This window comes from Tiliqua scincoides, chromosome 3, assembly GCF_035046505.1.
Source record: "Tiliqua scincoides isolate rTilSci1 chromosome 3, rTilSci1.hap2, whole genome shotgun sequence".
NCBI lineage: Eukaryota > Metazoa > Chordata > Lepidosauria > Squamata > Scincidae > Tiliqua > Tiliqua scincoides.
Window position 1 is genome coordinate 137262798 of NC_089823.1, and position 25778 is coordinate 137288575.

The 25778-nt window shown below is 43.7% G+C and overlaps 1 protein-coding gene across 4 annotated transcripts in view; it reads right to left on the minus strand.

The window, feature by feature from the left end:
* Nucleotides 1-2476: 2476 nt before the first annotated feature.
* DLG5 (discs large MAGUK scaffold protein 5) overlaps nt 2477-25778 on the minus strand; it is a 138207-nt gene continuing 114905 nt past the window's right edge. For 3 of the 4 annotated variants that reach the window (XM_066621104.1, XM_066621103.1, XM_066621102.1), the window contains exons 26-33: nt 18634-18782; nt 15128-15298; nt 13971-14167; nt 11676-11819; nt 10020-10147; nt 8621-8730; nt 7689-7798; nt 2477-4180 (exon numbers count right to left, since the gene is read on the minus strand). In XM_066621104.1, coding sequence (XP_066477201.1) covers nt 4077-4180; nt 7689-7798; nt 8621-8730; nt 10020-10147; nt 11676-11819; nt 13971-14167; nt 15128-15298; nt 18634-18782 — 1113 coding nt within the window. In that variant the 3' untranslated portion in view covers nt 2477-4076. Of the gene's footprint in view, nt 4181-7688; nt 7799-8620; nt 8731-10019; nt 10148-11675; nt 11820-13953; nt 14168-15127; nt 15299-18633; nt 18783-25778 lie in introns of those variants that run through there. The other variant, XM_066621105.1, reaches the window with a different exon arrangement.

The window sequence follows — 25778 nt, forward strand, 5'->3', positions numbered from 1 at the left end:
CACATACTAATTACACGCTGGGTAAGGAAATATTTTCTTTTGTCTGTACTAACTCTCCCAACACTCAATTTTAGTGGATGTCCCCTGGTTCTGTTATGTGAGAGGGAAAAGAGCATCTCTCCATCCACTCTATCCATCCCCTGCATAATTTTGTATGTCTCAATCATATCCCCCCTCAGACGCCACTTTTCTAGACTGAAGAGCCCCAAACGCTTCAGCCTTTCCTTGTAAGGGAGGTGCCCCAACCCAGTAAACATTTTGGTTGCTCTCTTCTATACCTTTTCCATTTCCACTATATCCTTTTTGAGATGTGGTGACCAGAACTGGACGCAATACTCCAGAAGTGGCCTTACGATTGATTTGTATAACAGCATCATAATAGTAGCTGTCTTATTCTCAATTCCTTTTCTAATAATCACAAGCATGGAATTCGCCTTCTTCACTGCCACCGCACATTGTGTTGCTTTCATTGAGCTGTCCACCAGCACCGCAAGATCTCTCTCCTGATCCATCACAGACAGCTCAGAACCCATTAGCCTTTATGTAAAGTTTTGATTCTTTGCCCCAGTGTGCATGACTTTACACTTAAATTGAAATGCATCTGCCATTTTGCTGCCCAGTCTCCCAGTTTGGAGAGATCCTTCTGGAGCTCTTCACAGTCTCTTCTGGCCTTCACCACTAGGAAAAGTTTGGTGTCATCTGTAAACTCAGCCACCTCGCTGCTTAACCCTGCCTCCAGGTCATTTGTGAACAGGTTGAAAAGTACAGGTCCCAGGACATATCCTTGGGGCGTTCCACTTTCCACCTCTCTCCATTGTGAAAACTGTCCATTGACACCCACTCTCTGTTTCCTGGTCTTCAACCAGTTCCCAATCCATGAGAGATTATAAGCCTTTAAAAACAAAAAGTGTGATGCATTTGGGGGTAAACCTGGGAGAAGAAAGGAACCTTTGCATGACCCAGAAGTGGGTCTGTCAATGCTCAAAAAACAACAACAAAAGCACTCTACAGGTTTGAAAATGACATAGTTTGGCCAAGAAAAAGTAGCAAGTCAGTTAGCCTGGCATTATTGTTCCTAGGCTGCCCTTTGTGACTTAACATTTCTCACAATGCCTTGAGAATGATTCCTCAGAGGGGAGATTCCAGTACGAGATTCTGGCACTGACTATTAGTGGATTTGCTCTTCTAAGAGAGGCTGTACAAACAGTGTCACAGCCATCTTTTAGACATGAGGAAAGAGAATGGCGAAAGAATGGCAGCGGAAGAGGAGGAGGAATGCCATCTCTAGGTAGACTACTGTAGTAATGGTAACAATAATAAGGAAGTATTAGATGTGGGCTCATATTGCAGATTGGGTCCTGGATTATCATAGTCACTGATTCTTCAAATCTTGAGTGATAAAAGCAAGTAGAGATCATTCTATGATCCAAAATTTGTCTTCTCTCACCATGGCTTTGCTATATTTAGGCTTCCTACAGTTTGGAGAATGATTGCTCTTTGCTGGTCCACATTAACAAGCGAAAATGTGCTTTTTCCCAACTTGTGCCTTCTCATGCCTTAGAAAACCATGGTTTGGATTGTTCTTTAAAAGGCTCAGCATTTGCAGGGCTCCAGTAGTCCAAGGACTATATTTTGTGCTGTGCCTCACAATAGGAGGCAAAGGAAGACCTACTGGGCTGCAACTTTCAGTGATTACTCCGTCACCCTGCAGCCTCCTCTGTCACATCCTACTCCTTTTTCAAGAGTCCAGCCCTCAGGACAAGCTTTTTAGAGGATTGTGTTGGTGAGGAGGGAATGGAGAAGATTCCTTTTACTTGCACCATGGTACAAGTGCAGGTTGGATACAACCTACCAACTTCAGTTACAAAAAGGACACATCTTCCTGATCAAAAATGTAACATGGTAAAACTCCACAGCCTGGCACCTTCATGACCCAGGTGGCATCAGATTATCAAATATGCCCTCTCAGGAGGTGGTATCCTGCCTAGAGCTACTGATGGAGTAGACATTACTGTCTCGGTGATGCCATTGCTACAAATGTTACTTTTTCCCTGAGCAGCTTATGTTACCTGCTCAGTAATACTATCACTGAGACAGGTGAGCCTGTGCTAGGGCCAGTGAGAAGTCAGAGTCTGCTCCCAAGCAGGGAGTGATCATGGAATTTTGATGCTGGACTAAATTTTGATGCTGGACAAATGGATCCTGGAATATTGGAGTTTTACTGTAATTTGTTTAATTGAAAATACAAGCAGTTTACCAGGTAACATCTTTTTAAATGGTAAGTATGTTTCTAAAATCTGATTCAGAATCTTCTCTTTGTTCTCTAGGAGAGGAGAAGACTAATTTTTCTGCAGGTGTATCATTGTCAGATGACTACTACAAATGTCTTTACGTGTGTTTAGACTCTGTTGATCATTTTATTTCTATAATGGCCTATGACTGATAGTAGTAAATTGGTCAGTACAGGCAATCTGCAACACTTTCAATACAAGTCAAGTTATATAAATTGACCTTTATTTAACACAATACTCAGTTTCTTTAACTTTTTGTTTTTTTGATACAAAGTGACATTTTTAGTACAGAAAATCCATGTTGCAACAGTACTGGTCTGTTTCAATCGTACCGCTGAAGTCCAACTCTGGTCTCCTTTAACAAAAATATATAACTGCTGTCCCTCAACTTATAAACAGTATTTCAACTATGAATTTATCAATAGGCTTTAATTTTTCCTCTTTCTCTCTCCTGTATTTTGAACTATAAAATAGCATCTGCTAAACAGAGATTAAAATTTCCAACCAATTTTTTGTCTTTGAACAACTGTGCAAGAAGAATCCCTTTTTAATTAATGCAAGTAAAAAGCAAAACTAAAAACTAAAGGGTAAAAACAAAAGAAAAAAATTCTATCAACATAATGAAATGTTAGGAATAATCACCACAATGCAGCCCTATTCAAATGATACTTGAACAATAAAGTTACGGTACCTACAAAACATGACGTGCATTTTTTAACAAAGGAAAGGAAAAAAACAACACACACACCATTGGAAAACAAAGTCAGAAGTGCAAAAAGAAACACAATGGAATTTGGTACAGTCAGAAAATAAGAATTGTAACAAAAAAATTTTTAAATGCACACCGTTCTTGTTGACAGTGGCAGAAGCAAAAACTAACAGTCATAGGACCACTCTAGAGGTTGTCAAATCCCTAGAACTGAGACTGTGCTTCTAATTAAATAAAAATTCTTATATGGCTACTACACACCAAAAAACATATGTGAAGCAACGTAAGCTTCCAATTACATAGACTATCTACACAAGTAATAAAATAAGTCTAGGCCCAACTCTTCACCCTGCTGATTTACTGCTTAATACAGGCCCAGCAACCCAACATTATTATTTCTGAATACACAATGAGCACAATTTGATCAGATACATTATGACATTTAAATATTAGATCCATGCACAAAAGAAACAATAACTTTTGACAAAGAGTTTTATGAAATACAAACAGTGGCCTGACCCATATATTAGAGGAGTGCTTCTTCCCCGAATTCACTCCCAAAACATGTACCTAGGAGAAAACCCATTCAAATTAACGCAATTATTCCAAAATAAAAACGATTGTTACTGAAGAACAGAACCACACTTCATGCACGTTTCTCAGCTCAGCATGTAGAAATTCTACTTCGTTGCATGATTTTTATCCGAGGAAGGGGGTAAAAAAAACAAAAAAAACAGATTGCTTGTAAAAAAAAAATTCAAGTAAACAAACCACCAAATACTTGGGGGGAAAATAGGTTTTGTAAACGTATCCTAAAGGGTTTCTTTCTTTGCAGCATCACAAAGTCTTCTTATGAAAAAAAAAATTCTGTGTTAGTCCACTTGTACTGAAACAAAGGTATAACAATCCTGCCAGCAAAGGATAATTGCCTTCCAAACACACCTTGCAGATAATGTTGCTCATGATGAACTGTCATTTGTGCCCACTGTACAGGCAGCTATAAAACGGACCAAAAAATCCCATCAACTGTTTATTTACAATCTGTTGCAGAGTTTCAGTCTTTCCACAGCATGGGTCTATAGAGGGCCAGCTGGAATCCACAGGACTTTGTTTTGTTCTTGATCAACAGTCGTCATGATCTGAGTGCAAATGGTTGAAAGAGGACCTCCTTGGACAATGCCTATTAAATGGGAGAATCACACACATACAGAAAACAGTGAATCTATATATTTATTTTCAGAAGATAATGAAACTTTTGGTGGCACTGCAAAGTCATCCCTCATTTCTTCAACTACACTTGTATGCCCATCCTTCCTCCAAGTTCAAAGTGATATGGATGTTTCAAACTCCTCACTGCAGCAATTCCTGCTGCCAAAGACTAAAGCAACTCATCAATTTAAAAGTGTCTTCTCTCTTTGGCTGTGGGAATTGCTGTGAGAATAAAGAGACAAAGTACCACCACCTATACAGACTGTTTCCCTCACAGGTGCACAATATCTCTTTGCCTCTTGGCAGAGTGGAATGGTGAGTGTCTTGAACAAGGCTTCAAACATGGTTCCGGCTAATAAGAATAAGGCAGGGCTGTGAAACACTTGCTGTGATTCTTTATGTGCCCCCACCATATGGAGTTTATTTTATTCCATTCAAAAATCTATGTGCTGCTCTGTTCTACTGCTGCTCCCAGGACAGCTAGCAGACGAACATAACAATAAATTCAAAACCCCTAATAAAGCACAGAACAGTACAGTGTTCTCACAAGCACAAACTCACAGCCACAGAAATAAAGATCTAAAAGTTTTGCCCCCCCCCCCCAAATAAAAGAGGCCTAGGAAAGGGCAAAGTTCTTTCCTAGAGCTAAACAGGTCACAGCAGGTGCCAGGGAGCTGTTCTTAGCCCTGTTTACACTGGTCATCAGCCCCCTCACCTCTGAGGGCAGGAGCAGCTGGAGAAAGGCGCTGATAATGATCTCAGCATGCAGGCAGGTTCATATGGAAGGCAGCATCCCATTTTCAGCTGTGCTCAGAAATGAACCAGAAGCCACTGTTGTTGCTTCAAAACAGGTGAGGTATGTTCTTACCTGCAGCCTGCACTTAGCAATCTAGCAGCTGTACTTTGGACTTGGAAAAGTACATGTGGTCCACCTGCATTGGGGCTACTGCAGCTGCCTATATACAGGTAATGCAGCTGTCTAATCTGGAAGTTACTAGAGCTCTCTGCCCAGGAGAGGAAACATATTCTCCATAGCTGGAGTATAGAGTTGTGTGTCCAGGAAGTCATGTGGGCCTCCAGACACAAGGAAAAATCTATCAGCATCACAAAATAGGGACCTGGACAGATTAAACACCACCTCCCCTTCATGTTCCATTGCACAGCTCTGGGCTTAGCTTAGGGCATACCTAAAAGCATTTTTTAAAATGGGTTACTGAGATACACACAGTCAATACTTCTGATCCTCAGAAGCCACCTGTGTCCTGCATGTAGACCACACCAATTTCTTGCCCATGCACAGCAAGGGGAACCTTAAGTTCACTTGCAGACACACTGTTAGAGATCAGAGCAGGCAGAGTGGGAGGTCTCTTAATAGTAGCTCTTTACTAGAAAGACAGATGAGCAAATGTTGGAGACACAAAGAAAGCTATTTAATACATGATGCTTCAACAACCAAGAAAAAAAAAGGCAAGAGCAGAGAGCAGCCAGGCCCCACAACTCTGATTCTCTAAGACAACTGTTTGGTTACTGAGCCCTCCCAAAAGCTATTTTCAGCGGCATCAGGTGACAAAGTTTACGCATTAAATCTAAATATGGTCAGAGGGACCCTGTTATAGCATAATAAACCTTCATGGTTGAGCAAGAGGTCTAAGTTTAGTATTCAGACAGCAACATACATAGAGACGAGGCCGTAGCAACAAGCCACGAGTCACAAGTATTAGAACAAGTCGTAGAAGCTGACCGTTTATGGACTTATTTAATAAAACAAAATGCATTGTTGATATTAGTAATAATTTTGGCAGAGGGGTTTGAGGGATCAAAGTGAAAAACCAAATCTGAGCGAGACATTTTTAGGACAGGTTTGGATGGAAGGCAAATGATTCCAAAGACTAGGAAAAACTGCCTGGAAATTCCTATAACCCATTTTCTTGGGTATTCTGGGTCAGAAACCTATAACTGATAGACAAGTCCTCCCCTCGTCCCAAAAGATGCTGACAGAGTCTTTGCCTCTGCTACTGTGAAGGCTGAAATTCAAAAGAAATATTTGCTATTCTGAAAAGAGGCCACCTCCCTGCAGATTCTGTGTGCTGGACAGATGCTCATGGTAGTCGCCACTTTGTTCTTCACATCCACCAGTAATGTCAGTGTAGAAAAATACAAGCATCACAATGGTGTCCAAAAAAGAACAAGGCCTCCGTCTCAAGGAAGATCTTGCAGTGCTGTCATTCAGCTCACCATGTTCTATCACATCTAACATGCTTCAGGTATGCCAAGTACCCTTGCTTTTGAGCAGTAGCACTGCATTTCTATTTCCTGGTCTACTCCCACAGCAGCTCTACTCTGAACCACATCCACAGCAGCTGCACGCGGTTCCACAAAGATCTGAATTCTCCATTCTCCCCCAGGGAGGCCTGAACACCATTTGGAAATGCAGAATGCTCTTAGGAGCAAATGTAGGCTACTGATAGTCCTCACTCCATGCTGGAACCACCACCATGCCAGAGCAAGGAGAGGAAACAGTTGCCCAGACAATCCAGAACTTTCTAGAAGGTCCAAAATGTAGGACTGCTCAGAACCCAGCAAGAACTAACTGCTCTAATAATACCCACCACGAACTAGACCTTTGGTATGCTTGGGTGTGACCATCTTATTAAGACTTTTCTAATTGAAAGATCCCAAACAATTTGTAAAGCTCTACAGATATTTGCATTGTTCTAGGCTAGTGAGTGTGAGGGATATAACTTTGTAAGCAACTACACATTCCCAAGTATTCACAGAAACAATGTTGCACAATGTCACACAGAGTGTCCCCCAACTGTTACACATGAGTACTATTATTAGTGCCGGTGCCAGGTTGCTGGGGAGGCCGCTGGAGCAAAGGCCCTTCACTGGGGCCCCCATGGCATCCTCCCACCCTCATCTTGATAGTGCACTGGGCACTACTGTTACTACTGGTACTGAGGACTCGAGGGTCAGTCTGGCCAGGGTGGACCCACTGGTGGTTATGGGCCCATGGCTGATGCCCGAAAGCCACTTCCTCAATTTTCTGCAATCTGCTAGTAGTTCTTGCTTGCACATACCAGAAAAAGATTTTGCATGACAAGTTGCCCGGGGGTCTTTTCAGAACCTACAAACAAGTACCACCAGATGAGCATGGAAGTTATTGCACATGTGCCTGGTGGCACTACTTGGCACTAGTTGGGAATGTCCAAATCTGCTCAGTTGTCTTGACTCTGAGGTTACCATACTGGTAATCTTGGCACAAGATTAAAACTTAGCCTATTTGAAATAAAATTTTAACTATTGGTAAAGGTGATGATTTAAGAGATCTTCTGCCTTCTATGCTGAACAAAATGATGTTATGCTTTTGACTTAAGAAAAAATACTTTAAAAATAAATAAATGATTTTTAAATGTCAGAAAATAAGAAGAGCCAGCAGCCTGCCTTCCAGCATTCTGCAACTGCAGTTAAATACAAACCTGTGAAGTACTTGCTGTATTCCTGTTCGATTTTTTGAGCAGTCTCAAATTGTTCTTTGGAATGTTTCTGGGTAACTTTGTCCCTCAGGAAGATGGGGTCTTTTTGCTCTCTGCAATACACAAAGATAAAAACACACTTAATTTTTCAGTGGACATTAGCTGAACCAAAGGGAGCTAAATACATTTGCACCCAAGCATAATTGGCGTACAAACACAATTGTGTGTGGAGACCGCCACCTGGTGTGCAGCATGGGAATGTCACCCTGAGACACAATGCACCAGGTAGAGCAATCAATTCCCTGAACTGCTCCAACAGGCACAGCCATTTCCATCTTCATTGGGAAACTGTAGGGTATTCACTCTATTTTGCAATTCTTGTGGCTACCCAAGCCCCTATATATTAAAAGCCTCAACAGTACCATTTTCTTAGAAATCCAACTATAATAAATATTGGCAAACATGTATACCCTATCTTTTCAGTACTAAAACACTCAAAATACACACAAACAACAAACACACACCCAACCAAAGTTTACAATATCTAAAATGGCATATAAAGTGAAAGTGAGTTGTCCACTGCACACACAAAATATGAGCATATGTGCCTCCAAGAACCAAAATAGTAACAGTGTGTATTTTTTAAGCACACCCAAGCCTCCTTTAAAAAGAAAAAATGAAAAATTGTATGAAATCTAATAAATAGATTTGTTATGCACACAAAAGTGCAAGCCTACACATTTACCTAGACAACTGCAACTAATGAAAGCATATACACATCATATTGGAAGTAAGACTACTGTTAAGAATCTAGTATTTCACTCCTACTCATTTAAACTGTTAACCAAACCAGTCAAATCCATGGATAAAGAGGACCAACCTGTATCTCTTTCTGAAGAACAGAAATGGGGCAAAGTGCCTAAAACCACACTTACTTGATCTGCTTGGCATTTTTGTAACGAATGAAGATGACAATTGGGTAGATGTGAATGCTGTGCAGCCGTTCAATGGCGTGAGGAGCGATGTCCAGGAGACAGTGACAGTCCTAATTAGATAAATAAATGTTTGCACAGCAGGCCAAATCACATATTTTACCCTCCCACCCTCCAACAGTGCTTTTTCTCTCTTGTTGTACTACTGGAACTCTAATCTCCTGGCTCCTTCTCTGGGTTTGTTTACAGGCCTATTCAAGACTTGCCATTGTGGGTTGGTATTCCAAACTCATTTCCCTCCTCTAACTTTCCCATTTGTCTTGTCTTGTAGTGACAAAGTACTTGTGGTCAACTGCCTATTGCCTGGGTCACTGGTGGGAGGAGATTAACTCTCTAAAGATGCATCCCCCTTCCTTGTAAATTTAGGGACTCACCATCCTGTGTACAGCAAGCCACTGTACCCATCCTCCCTTCCATTCCACTCCAGAGGGACACTGGGGTGGTGCACCTCTGTTCCTCCCCTCCTTGAGGTTTGAGATGAGGCTGGCTCCTACGCTGGCAACTTACAGCCCTGACATTTTCCCTCTTGCCCAACATTCTAACTAGACAATCAGAAGGTGAAAAAAGAAAAAGGGTTCCTCCCCCCTCCCCCCTATGCTGAAAACTAATGCTGGGCTTGAGGACTTCCAACAAGACTGTTAGTAGGCCAGGGCAGGGTCACTCCTCCCCTTGGGGGAGTAGCTGCGAAACAGAGACCCTGCCTGCTGTCCAAAGGGATGTTTGAACTTCTCTGAAATAGAAGAAAGAATGCCTTCCCAAAGTTCTGGGAAACCAAGTGAGGTGAGATTTGGACATAAGACTTCTCAGTTCACTCCCTTAGCCACTACATACCAGATAATACATCAATTCCGTTTCGAAACCACTTAACGTAAAGGAAATGTACACATTGTTTTAAACAGTGATTAATACAAATACTAAGGCTTTCGGTTACCAGTGCTCAAATATACAAGTATCTGGGACTTTGAGAACTGAAGCAGAACAATAGCTACTTGGGACTTTAAGATCAGAACATCAGTTATACTGGGAGGTTTCAAGAGCTACTTGCTGTAGCTTTGTCCTTTGAAAAAGGCTACCACAGCAGGCAAAATGTTAGGTGAGAACAACTTTATTCAATTATGGCCTATCAGCCTGAATGGTATTCATTTCAATGGCAAGAACAGTGTATTATTTATATGTCTTGGCTCTGCATTCCTCCCAAAATTCATAACTGCTTTCATGTGGTTCCCCGATGGTCTCCTACCAAGGAAGCTTGCAGGCCAGACCTGTTTAGCTCCAGCTGTGGAGCTGCATCATGTGTCTTTTTCAGCCTCACTGAAGATGAGGCTTCCATTAAAAAAAGTACCTTCTCTGTTATCTCCTTTATTGAGGCAACAGTTGTCACATCAAAATGTCCACTCCTACGTTTATAATCTATGAATAGACAGTCTTTCACACCCCGCTCAATGGCTTGCTGAGAAGCTTTCATCACCTCTGTTGGAGAAAGAAAAACAAACAATAATTTACTCATTTTTAGCCAGAGAACATTCATTTAGAGAAAAGATGGAGTCAGGTGCTTCTGGCCCAAATTTTTCTTTGTGTACCGATATCACATTGTTTAAACTGGGTCTGTTATTTCATTATTATTATTTATTATTATAAAACACTATCCATGTACATGGTGCTTATATAGAATTTTTAAAAATGTAATAATTTGGTCCTATGGACTTTAGGGGGCTTCTGGATCATCAGGCAATATACGCCCCCAACATGCATGTTCTCCCAGAGTGCAATACTCAAGCAAGTTGTCAACAGCATGATATATAGTCAACTGGTCATTCAGAATGGACAGAGAGAGTCATAGTGAGCAAGTGAGACAGAAAGAAAATGAACACTATGCCTATGAACAAAGTAGTCACTCAGTGTCACCCCATCTTTTAAAACATAGGGCTGCATAGCCTTAGAGTCACATTGTGGTGCAGAACAGTCATTTAAGAATCCCATATGGCTACTGGAAAGTGTCTCACCCAGTTAAGCAATGCAGAAAGTTAAAACACACAAACAAAAATGCACAGGAAGGAGGGGAAACGGTATTGCTATTTACCAGATTCCACTGTGCTTAGGACACCACCATCAAAACTGAAAATATTTACTAGGTGCCCAAAGCATCTAAGTACTGCTTGTTGGCTTACATTCTGAAAAGACCAGATGCAGAAAGAAAGGATCAAATGGCTGGAGCCTAAGAGAAGAGAGAGGTCCTCAGCCATCAGTTAGGTGTGGTCTACACATGCAACAGAATGAATATATCCCAAGGCAGCAGAAGCCTAACCCAATTCAGTTAGTGCATATGCACACAAGGGGAGAAATCATATTTTGAATGCACCCCTACCTTATAGCACTCCCTGCATGGAGAAAACTAGCAAAGAAGGAACCATGAAGGGGCTAGACACTCTCTCCCTAATGTGCCAATGGTTCTAATGTGGCAGTGAGATTCCCTTTTATACTAGCAATCTTTCACAAGTAGCATCTCCATGACACAGTCCAAAGCAGTACAGTCCATGCTAGCACCTCAGAATTCTACAACTGCATTCCACCGTGTATATAGACCAGGCCTCAAAGAGAGTAACTGAGGGGAAAGTTGGTGGGCTGTTAGATGCTAAGATATTCCAAAGGTGCAGCCAGACTGGGGAGATGCAGATGAGAGATTGGAGAAGGGATTTTAAACTGAAAAGTAAAAAAAATACATGAAAAGCAAAAAGAATCCAGAGGAGCATGAAAGGACAATCAAAGAAACTGACATTTTAGAAAGCTGGGACTTGCTGCTGGGTCATATGTATCTTGCCACATATCATAGTCTGAGGGCTAGAAAAATGGGGCACCAGAAGTGGTATATTGGGCAGAGATTTCTGGACCACCCACTAAATGTTAGCAACCATTGTGTTTCTATTGTTCTTTCCAGATGAGCCCAAAGTTTCATGACCTTTGTTACCAGAGAACTTTCTAAGTATGCTGGCATGCTTACCCAAAGGACACCTGCAAAATTTTCCAGGAGATTCCTTGACCAACATGTCCTTCACAGCATCAAGTAGTGGCCCTAGAATAAGCACAGGCCTAGGAGATGTGCAGTCCACTTTCTGGACTCGCTGATAAGCCAGGCTTACAGTATCTGGAAAGAAAGGGAAAGTTTTTTTTATATTTTGCATGGCTGAAAATTACTAATTTGAACACTGCAACTGTATAAAATCTGAAGTTTAAAAAACCTGGAGGTGGATACGAGGAATAAGTCAAGAAAATGACAGACCACTCAATATCCAACAACCTATAAATTGTGCTTCTTGGCATTTAAAAAAAAAATCTAAAATTGACAAGTTTATTGACTATAGCAAATGTCCAAAAGTGCCAAAAAGTCAGGGCAACTGTACTGATGACAAAATTAACAGTATTATATATGAGCTTTTGACAGCAAGCAAGGAAACAGTTATATTAAAATATGGATTGTATTTGTTATGTATGGGAACAACAAATAAGGGAAGGCACTGTCTAACCCTCCCCCCCACTGTTATATAATTTTAAACTTTTTTTAAAAAAAAAGTCCAAATATTCCAGTAGCACTGCCTTCCACTCAAAGAGCATGTAATGCTTCCTTCTACTATGTATTTTCCTAACATTGAGTATGATGAAACACAAAAGTCTCTTTGGGCACAATTTTCTACAAACTTTTTCCACATGACCCACATTCGCAAAATGTGTGAGAGAACACCTGTTTGTATAAAGTGGCCTTGTACAAGAGAAATTCCTCCAAAGTCTCTGAACCTTTTCCTAAGAACATAAATGAAGGCAAGCCACAGAATTTTCAGATAATTTTAAACATATATCAATTATTTTATCGTGACCCAGGAAAAAAATACAGCATGATCCAATACGTGTTTCCTAATTTCACAGAGCAGGTGTACAAGACCAGTGGTACAAGACTGTACACCTTTAGAATGCAAGAAAATGACTAGCACCTCAGGAAGGAGTCTGGTTATTCTTGTTGCCATGTAACTTTACCTGGCCAAGAAGTTTTTGATGGGAGTGTAATATTAAAAAGAGTGCAGTTCTGCCCCCCCATTCCCCCTTCCTAAACTGCATCCTGAAACACACAGCCTCTGCTCCACATACATTTTCCAAACATATACAGCAGTCCTCTGTTTGCAACAGTTCTATGCACAGTTATCTGGAACTTAAAGTGGAATTTACTTCCATTAAAAATACAAAAGACTGTGCTGCAATTCTAGCAATCTGGTCTCAGCTAAAAAACCTTAAAGGGCAACCTGTATGGTGCATTGGATGTCAGATGATTAATCTTTTTCCTCTTGCTGAAAAAACTAGGTATCCCTATGCACGTTGAAGGGCTGTGACATCAGCAGAGCTGGTTGCAAGATTTATCTAGGGCAGTGTTTCTCAAACTCTGAGGGAGCTTTACTCCCTCAGTAAGTCTTTGTGGGGGAGGGGCTAGGGCAGATCCTGGGGATCATGTCACTAAGGGGGGTGCTATCACTTACTTTATGTAGGCAAGGCTGCAGGAGATGCGGGGAGCCCTGTGCAGCCTTCCCCGAGACTCGGAATGTTCACTAAAAGTGGGTGCAAAGCACCTCCTGCAAAACAGAAGTGCTTTGTGCCCACTGTTACTGACGATTCCAAGCCTCGGGGAGCGCTACACAGGGCTCCCTGCACCTCCTGCAGCCCTACTGACAAAGTGAAAGCACCCCCCTTTGCCCCCCATAGGGACTTGATCCTGGGGATCGCTTCCCTGCCTCCCCCCTTCCCCTGCCACTTAAAGTGACGGGGGAACCTTTACATAAACTGGTGGGTTGCAACCCACAAGTTTGAGAACCACTGGTCTAGGGGAACTAAGACCTCTAAGGAACCTGCAAACTGCAGATCTGTTTTGTATGTTAATGAATAAAGAGGTAGGGGTCACACTTCCCTCTCAGAAAGCAGACATATGGGGTATAAAGCTTCCTGCAGAGAAGAATGTAAACTGATAGGGAGGGGAGTGAACAGGGTCTTTGTGGGAAAGGGAAGGCTCTCTGAAAAAGTAACTTGCCAGCTGCTGATTAAGTTGTATGTAAATCAATAAGGTTTTATGGCTACTGATCCATCTTGCATGAGCAGAAATTGTAGCATTTGGGTAGCACAGTACAACAGTGAGAACACACTAGATGCGTTGGGGGATTCTTGTGCCACTCCCCCATTTTCTTGATCCCAAAGTCATAGGGCTACCCAAACCAAAATATAAACTATATAGATAACTAAACTCAGTACAGTCACTTGCCATCCAAGAAAGGAATGGAATCTGTGCTGATGGTATCAAGGGCCAGCAAATCCTTTCCATCTTTGGATCCGCTGCGCTTGTGTTTATGTTTCCTCCTAAAGAATGATCTTCGAGCTGCTGCCGATGACGTCTTTGTGGAGCTGTTCTCATCTTTCGTCTCCGACATGCTGTGTCTCCTATAGAATTCCTGCTCCATCCTACAAAGAAATTGATTGGATAACTTGAGCTGAGATGCGTGCGATACTTTTAAAAACAATGGTCCTCAATGTTTGAGACAGGCCGTGCTTGCTACACACTGAGGCACATTCTGACTGGGGCACACTGCTGCAGAAGACAGCAGCAGAAAACAGAGTGAACTTTCACCAGCTTCCAGACTGATGTGCTTCTTGCCACTTCTGCCAACTACCAGGTCAATAGGTGACATCGTTGCAAGTGTGTGTGTTATGGAAACACACGGATAATTTTCTTTTGGCAAGGCCAAAATGTAACAGGTATGCAATAGTAGAATTCAGGGGTTATACACGTTTAAAGTAAGATGGGAAAATGACTCTGGGACAGTTGGTGAAAAGAAGAGAAATAAAGAGAGAGAGAGAAGGAGAGAGAAATAAAAACAAATCATGCAGAAAGCCTGATGGAGTGAAAGCCAAAAGATAATAAAATAGTGCATACACCATCAGGATCGCAGCATGGGATGGAAGCCCACTTTTACCGCTTGATCTTTATCTCCTTGATCTTCATGAAAAAAGCAAGAATTTAGTGGATTAAAAATGGTTGTGCTTTCTTGTGTCCCAACCAAGGGCCAATATTAGATATGGATGCCACCCCTGTCTAAAAATGCTACAGCATGACCATGGAAAACCACTAGGCTTCTCTCTGAATAATAAAAATACAAAGTCCTTTCCATTTTTAGGAGGTGGGTAATTATCAGCAGCACTAACAGTGGCTTGATGGAATAGTTTGCTTAATTGGGTGTTATTAAAAATATGCCATCTCTCTCAAGTAATTCTTCTAGGAAACTTAATATCCCACAGTGTTAACTGCGACGCTTTGAAGAGTGAAATGCTTGGCTTTTATTCTCCTTTCATACTTCATCATAACTCTCCACTTTCAGCAATGATGGCATACAAATGCCATTTATATCTCAGAGATGTAGTTACATGTATTTGCTGGGAATCTGTCCTCTTTCCAGCTTTTGGGCGTTCTCATCCAACTGCCAAGCCATCCAGCAACCAAAGTTCCCCTGTGGCAGAGTATCATCGACATACAAAATGTCATCTTTCTTGAAACTTAGGTCCTGTTCCACTTCTGGCAGCCGGTCATAAAGTGCCCTGCAAAGAAAGATGAACAAACCTGGCTATTTTAACTGTGGCATGTGTCAAGGACTCCATGACTTGAACTAGAAGTCTCCTGATTTGTATGTTAGGGGTCTAAGCCGAGTGAGATACTTGGGCCATGTATATTTGAGCCTCAGTGTTCTCATCCAGTGCAGAATGACATACAATGTCAGCCCCAGCAATTAGTAAACAGCATGGAGCCTGTGGCTTGGCCAGACGCAACACAAATACTTTTCTCCTCTGTCTTGCAACTCCAGCCACTTACCTCAGGGATCCTGAGCGAAAGACCACTACCTCTCCCTATGGAATTCCCTGTCCTGTGAGATGCAACAGGCCCCCATTTAATGGATCAACTCTGGGCAGTTGATTAAGACCTCTTTGGTCTGGATGGTCTTTGCTGACCTGCTTTGATGCTGCCTTTTTATGTGTTTGATATAATGCTGCCCCTTGCTATCCCACAGGTTGGGTTGCTGGGCAGGATATAACATTTTTAAAAATAAACCAACAAATCTTTCATGTCCTGATTCAGGGCCACCCATGAAGCTGGATTACTCTGACAGCAGGTTGGTTCAGATGTCACAAAGTGCCACGGTTTATTTTTTACAACAGCTTATTAAATAAACTACAATTTGCTCCACAGATGATAATCAAATCACGGCTTCTTTCACCTCACCCTCATTCATTAGACCTCCCATGAATTATCTGGTGTCCCATGAATTATCTGGAGAAGTTACAACCTTCTCAGTTCTCCCCCAATCTTCATGTTATCACTGTTCCCATTGGTCCCAAGATGAAAGGGGGAGTGCAGGCCAACATTCACAGATACAAGTTAACCATTTCTTATCAACTTCTCATCTTAGGTCTTGCACCCAAAAGGGATTAAAAGAACTGTATTTGCAAGCTGCGGACAAGAGCTGAACTACACACATTTCTTTTCATTGGAGAAGTGCCTGAATGGTGTAACTGCCTGTGCATTTTAAACTGAGGGACATATATGTGAGATGCTATGTAGAAAAAGAAGAGGTGGAAATGCTTGGTGCTGGTTTGCTGCTGATCTAGTTATGCGTCTCTCTAGACCCCAGGGCTGTGAGGGTGAAGCCAAAGTAGCAAGCCGGGATTCTCAGTTCAGATGTCATGCAAAGTCATTGTTAAGACTTAACTGTGGTTAACAAGTAAAATTTAAACTATGGGTTCAGATCTTGCTTTACTCTTGATTTGTTAGAAACAAACCACAGTTAGAGCTGCCAATTCAAACTATTAAACAAATCACAGTTATGCAAAATAAACCATGACTGTGTGCAATGTCTGAACTGACCCAGCATATTTAATATCAGCAATTTTTTTTTCTTTATATAATACTTTATTTATTTATTACAGATACAGGTAAGGAAAATTGGATAGACTTAGGGCTAGGACTACATAGGTTACACACGAGGGTGGTGGCCATCGATTACAACAAACATTAATCCAAACGAAATTAATAATCAATACAAAAATTATCATATTCTTTAACCCAACTGGTTAATACTTTAACATTCCATATTTTTCCTCCAACCTTATCTATCCCATCATAAAAAAAAACACTTCAAACTTTTACTTATACACTCTTCTTACCACTAAACTAGTCTCTAAAATAAAATCTTTCTTATCTGATTCTTAATTTCTAATATGACATCTAAAAAAGAAGTCTCCGATTACCATGGTATTACCTCCTTCAATATCTCTTATAACATGTTATACATCATTTTCCATAACTATCCAATCAAAAAAGGCTTCAAATTTTTACTTATAGACTCTTCTTACCACTAAACTAACCTCTAAAATACAATCTCTTATCTGATTCTTAATTTCTAATATCACATCTAAAAACAAATAATAATAATATCAGCAATTTAAATCTACAGTCCACTACCCAATAAATAAGCCTGAGGACATTAAAGACCAAGACCTCAATATAATGCTTTCCTCATATGCATGACATATAAGTAACTACTATAGCCTCTCTGTAAGGTAGGTCAGTACTTACTCCTATTACAGGTGGGGGAGGGGAATGAGGCCGATTTATTTTGCTTCATTTATTTAAAAATTTACATTTCTTATCTCCTACATGGAACACATGCATAAAATTATGGGTTGCATGAAACTATCTAAAGAGTATAGGACTGAGATAAGGTCTGAAGATTTAATTGCCTCACATTTTTTAAAACAAAATTTTTAAAAATTCTTTTATTAGGCTGCACTTTCCACTAATTCTTTAACTCAACTCATCTTCACAAATCCTAAATACCAGCTGCAGAGCAGCAATGGTAGGAGAGAGCATTTCTTCATCTCCTGATTGTGGACTTGAAAGAGGCAGCTAGCTGGCCATTCTAGGGTGCTGATCTAGATAGGCCTATAGCCTGGTCTAGTAGGTTCTTAACTCTGGGACTTAGATCACCATTATACCTGCTTTATCGGCTGCAAAACCATCCGTGATAACTCAATAAGACTGTGGCTGGGCAGGGATTTAAACTCAAGTATTTCAGATCCAAATCTCTGTTCATATACTAAGCCAGGAATGGCAAACTTGTTTCATACAATGGGATGAACAGCATTCATGGAGCCCGCTGAGGGCTGGAAGCAATGTCACAAAGCAGGAAGTATGTCATTAAGCAGGTGATGACTAGAAATAGGCACTTTTTTCTCACTTAGGAGCACATTAGCTTCTGCCCATAGGCCTTCTATTTTTGACAATCCTGTGCTAAAACCTTCAAGTAACCGAAGGGAAATGAATTAGCCTAAGGAGAAGTATAAATGTAATCACCCCAAATGTAATTTGGCTTATTGGGTTTGAACTCTTGATGCAAATTATACAGGCTAGCTGAATTCCTATAAGCTATGGGTTGGAGTTTCACACTAGGTAGATAACTTTCTTCTTGGGTATTAGGACTGCATTCATTTCACTAGGGACGTTCAAAGGCAATGTATTTTTTGTTCATATTGCTTCCTAGGATTTCATAAGCCACAAAATTTTAAGCATAACCTGATGGGACCAGATGGCTCCAGGGAGTGGTTTGGCCAGTTTCAACTAAAATACATTATTCCCACATTTTATCTTTGGTTCTGATTTAGGGTTTCTTTATTATTTGCTATAGCTCTGCCTGACAAATTGCATGTGCACATGTCCCATCATATATTAAATCACTAAATTTAAAATCACCCACAGTCAATTCAAAATACGATTCAGTGGAGCCCATTTGCACTTTCAGCAGCAATGTTCATGTATTTGTGAACCAGCCTTTAGTAGTCGATAAATCATCTGCTGGCTTAGTAAATGAGCATTTAAATACCTGACATAAAACCCATCTCCAGGTAACTCTTTGAGCTTGTTGAATTCTTCTGTTCTGTACTGAACTTTTATCCTGATGTTTTCACCTGGCTTCAGCATTTCAAGGTAAGCCTCCTCAGCAGTTTTGTTCCTCATGTCAACCGATCCATACTGTAAAAGGGAAAAGAAAAAGAACAGCTGAAATCTCAAGTTGGATAATTTGCCTTCTGCAAATTAACAACAGGAAGTCTGGCAAGTGCGACTTATAATGGAGGTTTAAGGTACCCTCTGTGCCCACTTGCTACCACAAGTGTCTTAGGTTATAGTGAGCCATTCCACTCCCACTCTGAATACACACAATTCCAATATCAGAGTAAAAGACTTTATTAATAAACTGAGGTTAGTATATAGGAAGCTGCCACTCCAGCCATAGTGGGCTTCTCAAGGGCAACTTAGGAAAAGTCAGTACACACGAAAGCTATACAGAAAATAGGAAAGCTAGCTGGGTCTATGCTACTTACAAGTACTACACTCTTAAGTTGGCTCTATCTCGATGTTCAGAGTGACAGGGCCTTCGATAGATGATGGTGGCCCAAGGGATACTTCCAAAAGGCTCAACGCATTTTTATAGAAAACTTCATTCTTTCCCCATGAGGGTCCCACACCAAATATATTTTCCCAATCATGCCTGGTCAGCTCATACTTTTGACCAATCAGAATCCTTGCATGTATACTTCGTACATGGCACGATCTCCTTCTGCACCTGTGCTTTAACTCCTGGTACTTCTCCTAATTCCGTTGTTCTCAGGGCCATTTGCTCTTCTCAAGCTCCATTTCAAAGTTAACCTCCTACTTCCCTTCCTGTTAGCACTTCTAATGCACCAGCATTCTGCATAGCAGTGAAGGTACATCACAGGGCACTCAACATCCTTTCACATCAAGCTTATGACGTGCAAAGTACTCATCCCTCAGTTACATTGTCAGCTTCTACATATCCTCTTAAGAATTCTATAACCTTCTAAAATATAGTTCACCCCTGTGACAGGACTGGCAGATGGCCATACCAAAAAGAGAAAAAGGAAATAAATTAGGAGATATGAATCACTAAAGAAAACCATTAAAGGAAATACTACATAAAACTGTTTCCCAAACTTCAGCTAACAGGCAGGTATCCAAGGAACTAAAATTTGAAGTGCCCCCAATGGCTTCCATCCAAAAAGAGGAATGAATAAGTTGTCCACAGGGAATTGCATTGTATCTACACAAGTCATTGTTCTTGACAGGAAGCAAGCAAGCCTAGTGCAGTGACTCATGCAAATACACAGCAGGCAGCCTCCCCTGAGAGCAGGCACTTCTGCTACATCTCTACATTTGATGTGACTAAACAAGCCAATCAAACCTGCTGCAGAGATGCAACAGGTGTACCCACCTCTTTCCAATTAACCTTGGTTGGAGACCACATTGAAGCAACGACTCATGGAGAGATGTGGTAGGCTGAGTTTTGGAGTTGACAGGATCCTTTAATTCATTAATTAGTGTGCAGCAAGACATGAACTAAGAGTTCTGTCCCATGGCACATAGTTGGGCATTATTGCTAGAGTCACGTTCTGGCAACTCCTGCGACGCCGCTGGAACCAACCGTATTGGCCTCTGCCTTTCCATTGGACCATTTCAGCGACGTGGAGAGGGGGGATTTGCTGCATGGGTAACAGCCTATCCTCCATACCTACTTTACCCAGGCTTCGCACACTGGAGAGGACACTCTGTTCCAGAACCACCAGTCAGAGCGTGACACCATAGTCTTCCGAGACTGAAGGATGCCAACAACAATTGCTAGAGGACATCTTTATTTTCCTGAAGACAGAATTTCAGCAGTGATAAGATACTTCAAAAGGCACTAGCTAGTCTTCTAAAAGGATAGCTTTGAAGCACAGCAGCTACTTAAAAAAAACAAAACTTGCGCTTTTCTTCAAGAGAATTCATGAAGAAACACTGACGTTTTTGACTACCTCTGGGAAGTTTATTCCCCAGCTTTCTAGCTATTATTATTTGAAAAGAGCAAACCTTATTTTTAAAGTCATGGTATATAACACAAAAGGGGGTGGATGTAACAAAACCAGATCACATATCACAACATAGGGGAAAACTCTAAAGAACATTAAATGTTTCTGCACTGAAAACCTGCAAACATCTTTCCAAAAGCAGGGGGCGATATGGGGAGGAGAGGACATGGCACAGCACATAATGCCAGATGCACTAGAAAAAGGAAGATTCTTTTTCTTAGAAGTTATGCTTGAAATATTGTCAATTATACAGACCCAAGAAGAAGTCTATGAAAGCGAACATCTGAATGAAGTTAAGAGTTCACTATCCTCTCTAAGAGGAAAATAGAACAAATGACTCTGGGCCAGTTCAGAAACTTAGCCAGACAGCAAAAGTCTTAAACACATCACACATTTTTATAATGATCTTTGGTCCAGTGGTGTCTGTTCTGCCTGGAAGTACTCTTCAGTGTCTCAGGCAAAAATCTTTCCCAGGCCAGCTAGCAGATATTCTTTAACTGAAGAAGCCAGGAACTGAAACTGGAGCATTCTGTATACAAAGTATGTGGTCTGAACTAGAGCCCTTCTCTGTGTACTGTATATGTGGCACCAGGGGTGGGAAAATCCAGCGCAGCTTGACTTGATTCGAGTTGCCAAGTTACCGCCCCCTGTGAGTCGACTTGAAAAAGAATCCTAACGGGCACTTTCCGAGTCTCCAAGTCACTCTTTAGTGACTTGAGTGGACTCAAGTCGAACCCTCCCCCTTTAAAAAACCCGCTGAGGAAAAATGGGGCTGCTGCCAAGCTCTGTGAGCAAGCTGGAGTTTTTTGTGAACACTTCCCTGATATCAGGAGGGGTGGGAGGGACTGCGAGAGAGCTGGGACAGACGTGGCAAGAGAGAAGAGGGTCATGCGCAGCAGCTGGGAGGCTTAACAGGACAACTCGATCCTTGGCACCCCTACTCAGAAGTAGTCTCACTGGAGCCAGTCATTCAATAAGGATTCCTGTTCCCCATGAGCCATGGTGTAAAGCATGATTGCTATGAACTGCCTTCCCTTCCTCCATTCCCTTCTCAGCCAATCATAAGGTAAGGCCCCTTGGGCTCCTGCCCTCCCTCAGCCAATGAAAATATTAGAATGCTCATCCTTTGTCCAGTGATAACCTGTTCTTTCCTATCAGAGATGGGAAAAGAGAGACCAGTCCCGCCTCCCCCTCCTGCTCACATTAACTCTTTCCTGCCTCCCAGCTGGAACTTTCCTGCTGCTCGCCCATTAGAATGCTTGCCCCACAAGTTTTTTCACGTGGCAAAAATAGTAAGCAAGCGCTCCCAGACACAGGCAGACTTAAGTCAGCAAGCATGGGGATGAGCACCGAGTCAGGGGGGCCTGACTAGAGTCTTTTACAGATTCTTCCATGTGTGCAACTCATGAGTCACCCAAAAACCACGCATTTTCACGACTAGAGTCTGAGTCACTGACTCAAGTTCTCAACCCTGAGTAGCACTGGCATGTGCCCCTCCCCTCCACCATGCATAATGTGACATGGACACTCCACACAGAGAGGTACAACTACAGCTACAAGGAGGCCACCGAAGCCTTCTTGCCTGGGGACGAGCCAGCAGAGGTGATAAACAGGGCGTCAGTTTTCCTGATGCTCTTGGAATGCTCTGTATAATAATGCAGAGCCCTGCGGACGTCGGGGGGGGGGTATGCCACTCTTTTTCCCTCCTATGGACCAGCTGCGGGCAGAATGAGGGCAACACGATGTCCTGCGACCGATGGAAGAGGGAATTCACTTTAGGGAGGAACGAAGGTTCGGGTATAGAACCGCCTTGTCCCGGTGGAAAACACAAAGATTGTCGTTAATCGATAAGGCCCCTATCTCTGACACCCTCCTGACCGAGGTAATCGCGACCAGGAAGAGCGTCTTAAAGATGACTTCCTTCAAGGGGGCCATGGCCATGGGCTCGAAGGGAGCCTTCATGGCAGAAAAGACCATCCCCAGGTCCCAGGTAAGAAACCTATGTACAGTTGGGGGGTTGAGAAGAGCTACCCCCTTAAGGAAACGCCTGACATGTGGGTGCGCAGAGATGCTACGCTTAATTCCTGCCCCCAAAATGCTGTTCAGAGCTGCTACCTGCCATCTGAGGGTACAGGTGCTGAGGCCCTTTTCAAGTCCCTCCTGCAGGAACTCTAAGATAAGCTTAGTCTTGGGCCTGGTGGCACTGACACCCTTAGCGTTGGTCCAATGCACAAACCGCCTCCAGGTAGACCCATACACCTTGTAGGTCAATTTTCTTCTGGAGGCCAGGAGGGTGTTCAGAACCCTGTCTGGGTAACCGCACTGGGACAGCGATGCCCGTTCAACAGCCAGGCAGTCAGCCAGAACATCTGTGGCTTGGGATGAAGGAGTGGCCCTTGCTGTAGCAGATCTGTGTGTGTGTGTGCTGCTAGTGGCCACCCTGGCTCGTCCGCCAACTGGACTATCCCCGAGCACCAAGGCCCGCATGGCTAGTGTGGTGCCACTAGAACTTCCACTCCCAGTTTCCTCACCCTGCGGAGGACCAGCGGGAGGACAGACCAAGGTGGAAAGGCCTCCTGCATCAGCTGTGCATACCTGGTGCCTCCCTGCCTGCATATGTAGGCCTTGGCGGTCGTGTTGTCTGTTCTTACCAGCACATGGGCCCCTTGAATCTTGCTGTGGAATCCCAGTCGGATGGTCCGCAGTTCCAACCAGTTGAGGCTGTGCTGGGACTCCCTTGGTTACCAGAGTCCCTGTGCAAGTTCGTCCTCCAGGTGGGCTCCCCACTCCGGGAGACTGGTGTCCATGGTCACCACAGTCCTGGACGGGATCTCCAGGTTGACCCCCAGTGATAGCCTCCCTGCAGCCAACCACCACTTCAGGCAATCCCTTAACTGCCGTGCTATAGGGATGGGGCGATGCTGTCTCCTCTCCACCCGATGTAGGAAGGGAGAGAGAGTCGACTGGAGGGGACGGGTGTGAAAGCAGGACCAAGCCACCACATCCTGACAAGACACCCTGAGTCCCTGTATGGTGACCTGCAGGTCCCTCATTTTTCTGTTCCTCTTTGGCACCAGGAAGAATACCGAATACACCCCCGGACCCCTCTGGGCTGCAGTCACTCTCTCTACTGCCCTGATGTCCCGTAGGTGTCGGATGGTGTCCAGCTTCTGCTGGCATTTCAGGGGGTCCCTGGACACTGGGACCCACCAGAAACACTCTTGGGGAGGACTGAGGCACGCTGGTGCGCAGTCTAGGGAAACCACTTGGGGAACCCAGGTGTCGGAGGCGGTAACCTGCCAGGAGTCCACAAAGCCAAGGAGGCGCCCCCCCCCTTTTGGGCAGGGGGCGTCTCCAAGCTTGGCGTCATGTCCCCTTGTGGTCTGTGGTGGCCTTGGTGGTTTGTCCTGAGCCAGTGCCGCTCTGGGGCCTACCTCTGGGGAAGAGGCGGGATTTGGCCCACATGGCCCTGGACTTGGGCATGTCTTGTGATCTGAAATTGGACCTGAAGGAGTGAAAAGTACTAGACTTTCCCTTGCTAGGCTCCTTCTTGCCCGAAAGAAGCACCTTGCGTTTGTCCTTGGACCCCACCAGAAGAGGATACAGGGCCTGTCCAAAGAGCTTGCCCCCTTGGAAAAGCATGCCTACCAATCTAGACTGAGAGGCTGCATCGCCATCCCAGGCACGTAGCCAAATGTGACGCCTAGCAACCACGTTAGAAACCAGTGCCCTTGCATTCAACTGCAGTGCATCTAGAGTGGGGAGTCTGCTGTAAAGGCGGCTGCCAGGGCTATTTTCTTTAAGGAACTCCTTGCCCTCTTGGACATTCCATGCTCTGAGGCTGCTAATTCCTCTGCCCACAGGAAGTTAGCCCTAGCCATAATGGAATTGGCGGCTACTGCATGCAGAGCGTGGGAGGTGACCTCAAAGTTGCGCTTGAGAGAGCCCTCAATTCTTTTGTCACAACCATCTTTGGGACCCCCTTCCCCCTCGGAGGGAAGAACTGCACTGGAGGATAGCGCTGCGACAGGAGCATCCACCACTGGAACTGTCAAGGACTGGAGTACCTTGTCTGGCAGGGTGTACAGCTTGTCTATAACCTGGGAGCTGTGTCTATGTTGGTTAGGATTGGCCCATTCAACGTTCAGCACATGCTGGAAGGCTTCTGGGAAGGGCACGACCGTGGGCTTGACTGGGCCCTTGGGAAACAAACCATGTAGGTTTGCTGAGGTGCCCCTTCCTGATTCTGTGTGGTGTCGCCCTCAGGAGCAAGGTTTAGTGACTGGGAAGCCTTGCCCATCACTCTGGGGAACAGGTCTATAGGGAAGAGCTTATCCACCTTCTGGGGCAGCATCATCGCCAGAGAGTTCCCCTTCCTCCCTCCCAGAACCAGATGTGTGGGAGGAGGAGGAGAGGGAGAGGAGGAGGGAGATCTGGACCTCCCCTTGGCTTTTCCCGGGTGCCTCTTAGAGTGCTCCTGTACTGCTCTCTTGGTTTGCCTGGGCTTATTGCCCCTCTTTCTGCACTTGGATGCGGGGGGGGGGGGGAGACCACCAAGCTCTCACTGGAGGTGGGGAGAGAAGAGGATAGGGAACTAAGTGATCTATCCCTCTTCCTGGTCTTAGACTTCTTAATTGTCCTCTTAATGAGAGAAGGCAGCTCCTTTTTAAACATCCCCCCCCCCCATGGCTTCCCTGACCATGGCAGAAAAATCCATGGGAGAGGGGGAAGTTGTCTGGCCCCCTTTGGTAGAAGGACCTGGATTGGGGCTGTCCCTTTGGGGTCTACCATCTGACCCCTCACCATGTCCCAGAAGTCCCATGGATGGGATGCCTGCCCAAGGATGCCCCTCCATCCTCTTATGCAGTTTGCTAGGCTGGAGCTGCTCCTTCGTGGCTGGGATGCTGCTCCTTGGTTGGTTGCCTGCCTGGCTGCTCTACTCCCCAATTGCCTTCCCCTCACAACCAGAGGCCAGAGTGGGAGGGGCCTTTGGGGTCTAGGACCGAGCAGGCAACATCCTGCAGCCCAAGCTGTGGCACTTTCTCTCTCTGCCCCCCCACCCCCCGGGCTCACAGCCACGCAGGGAGGGATGGAGGAGCTGTGC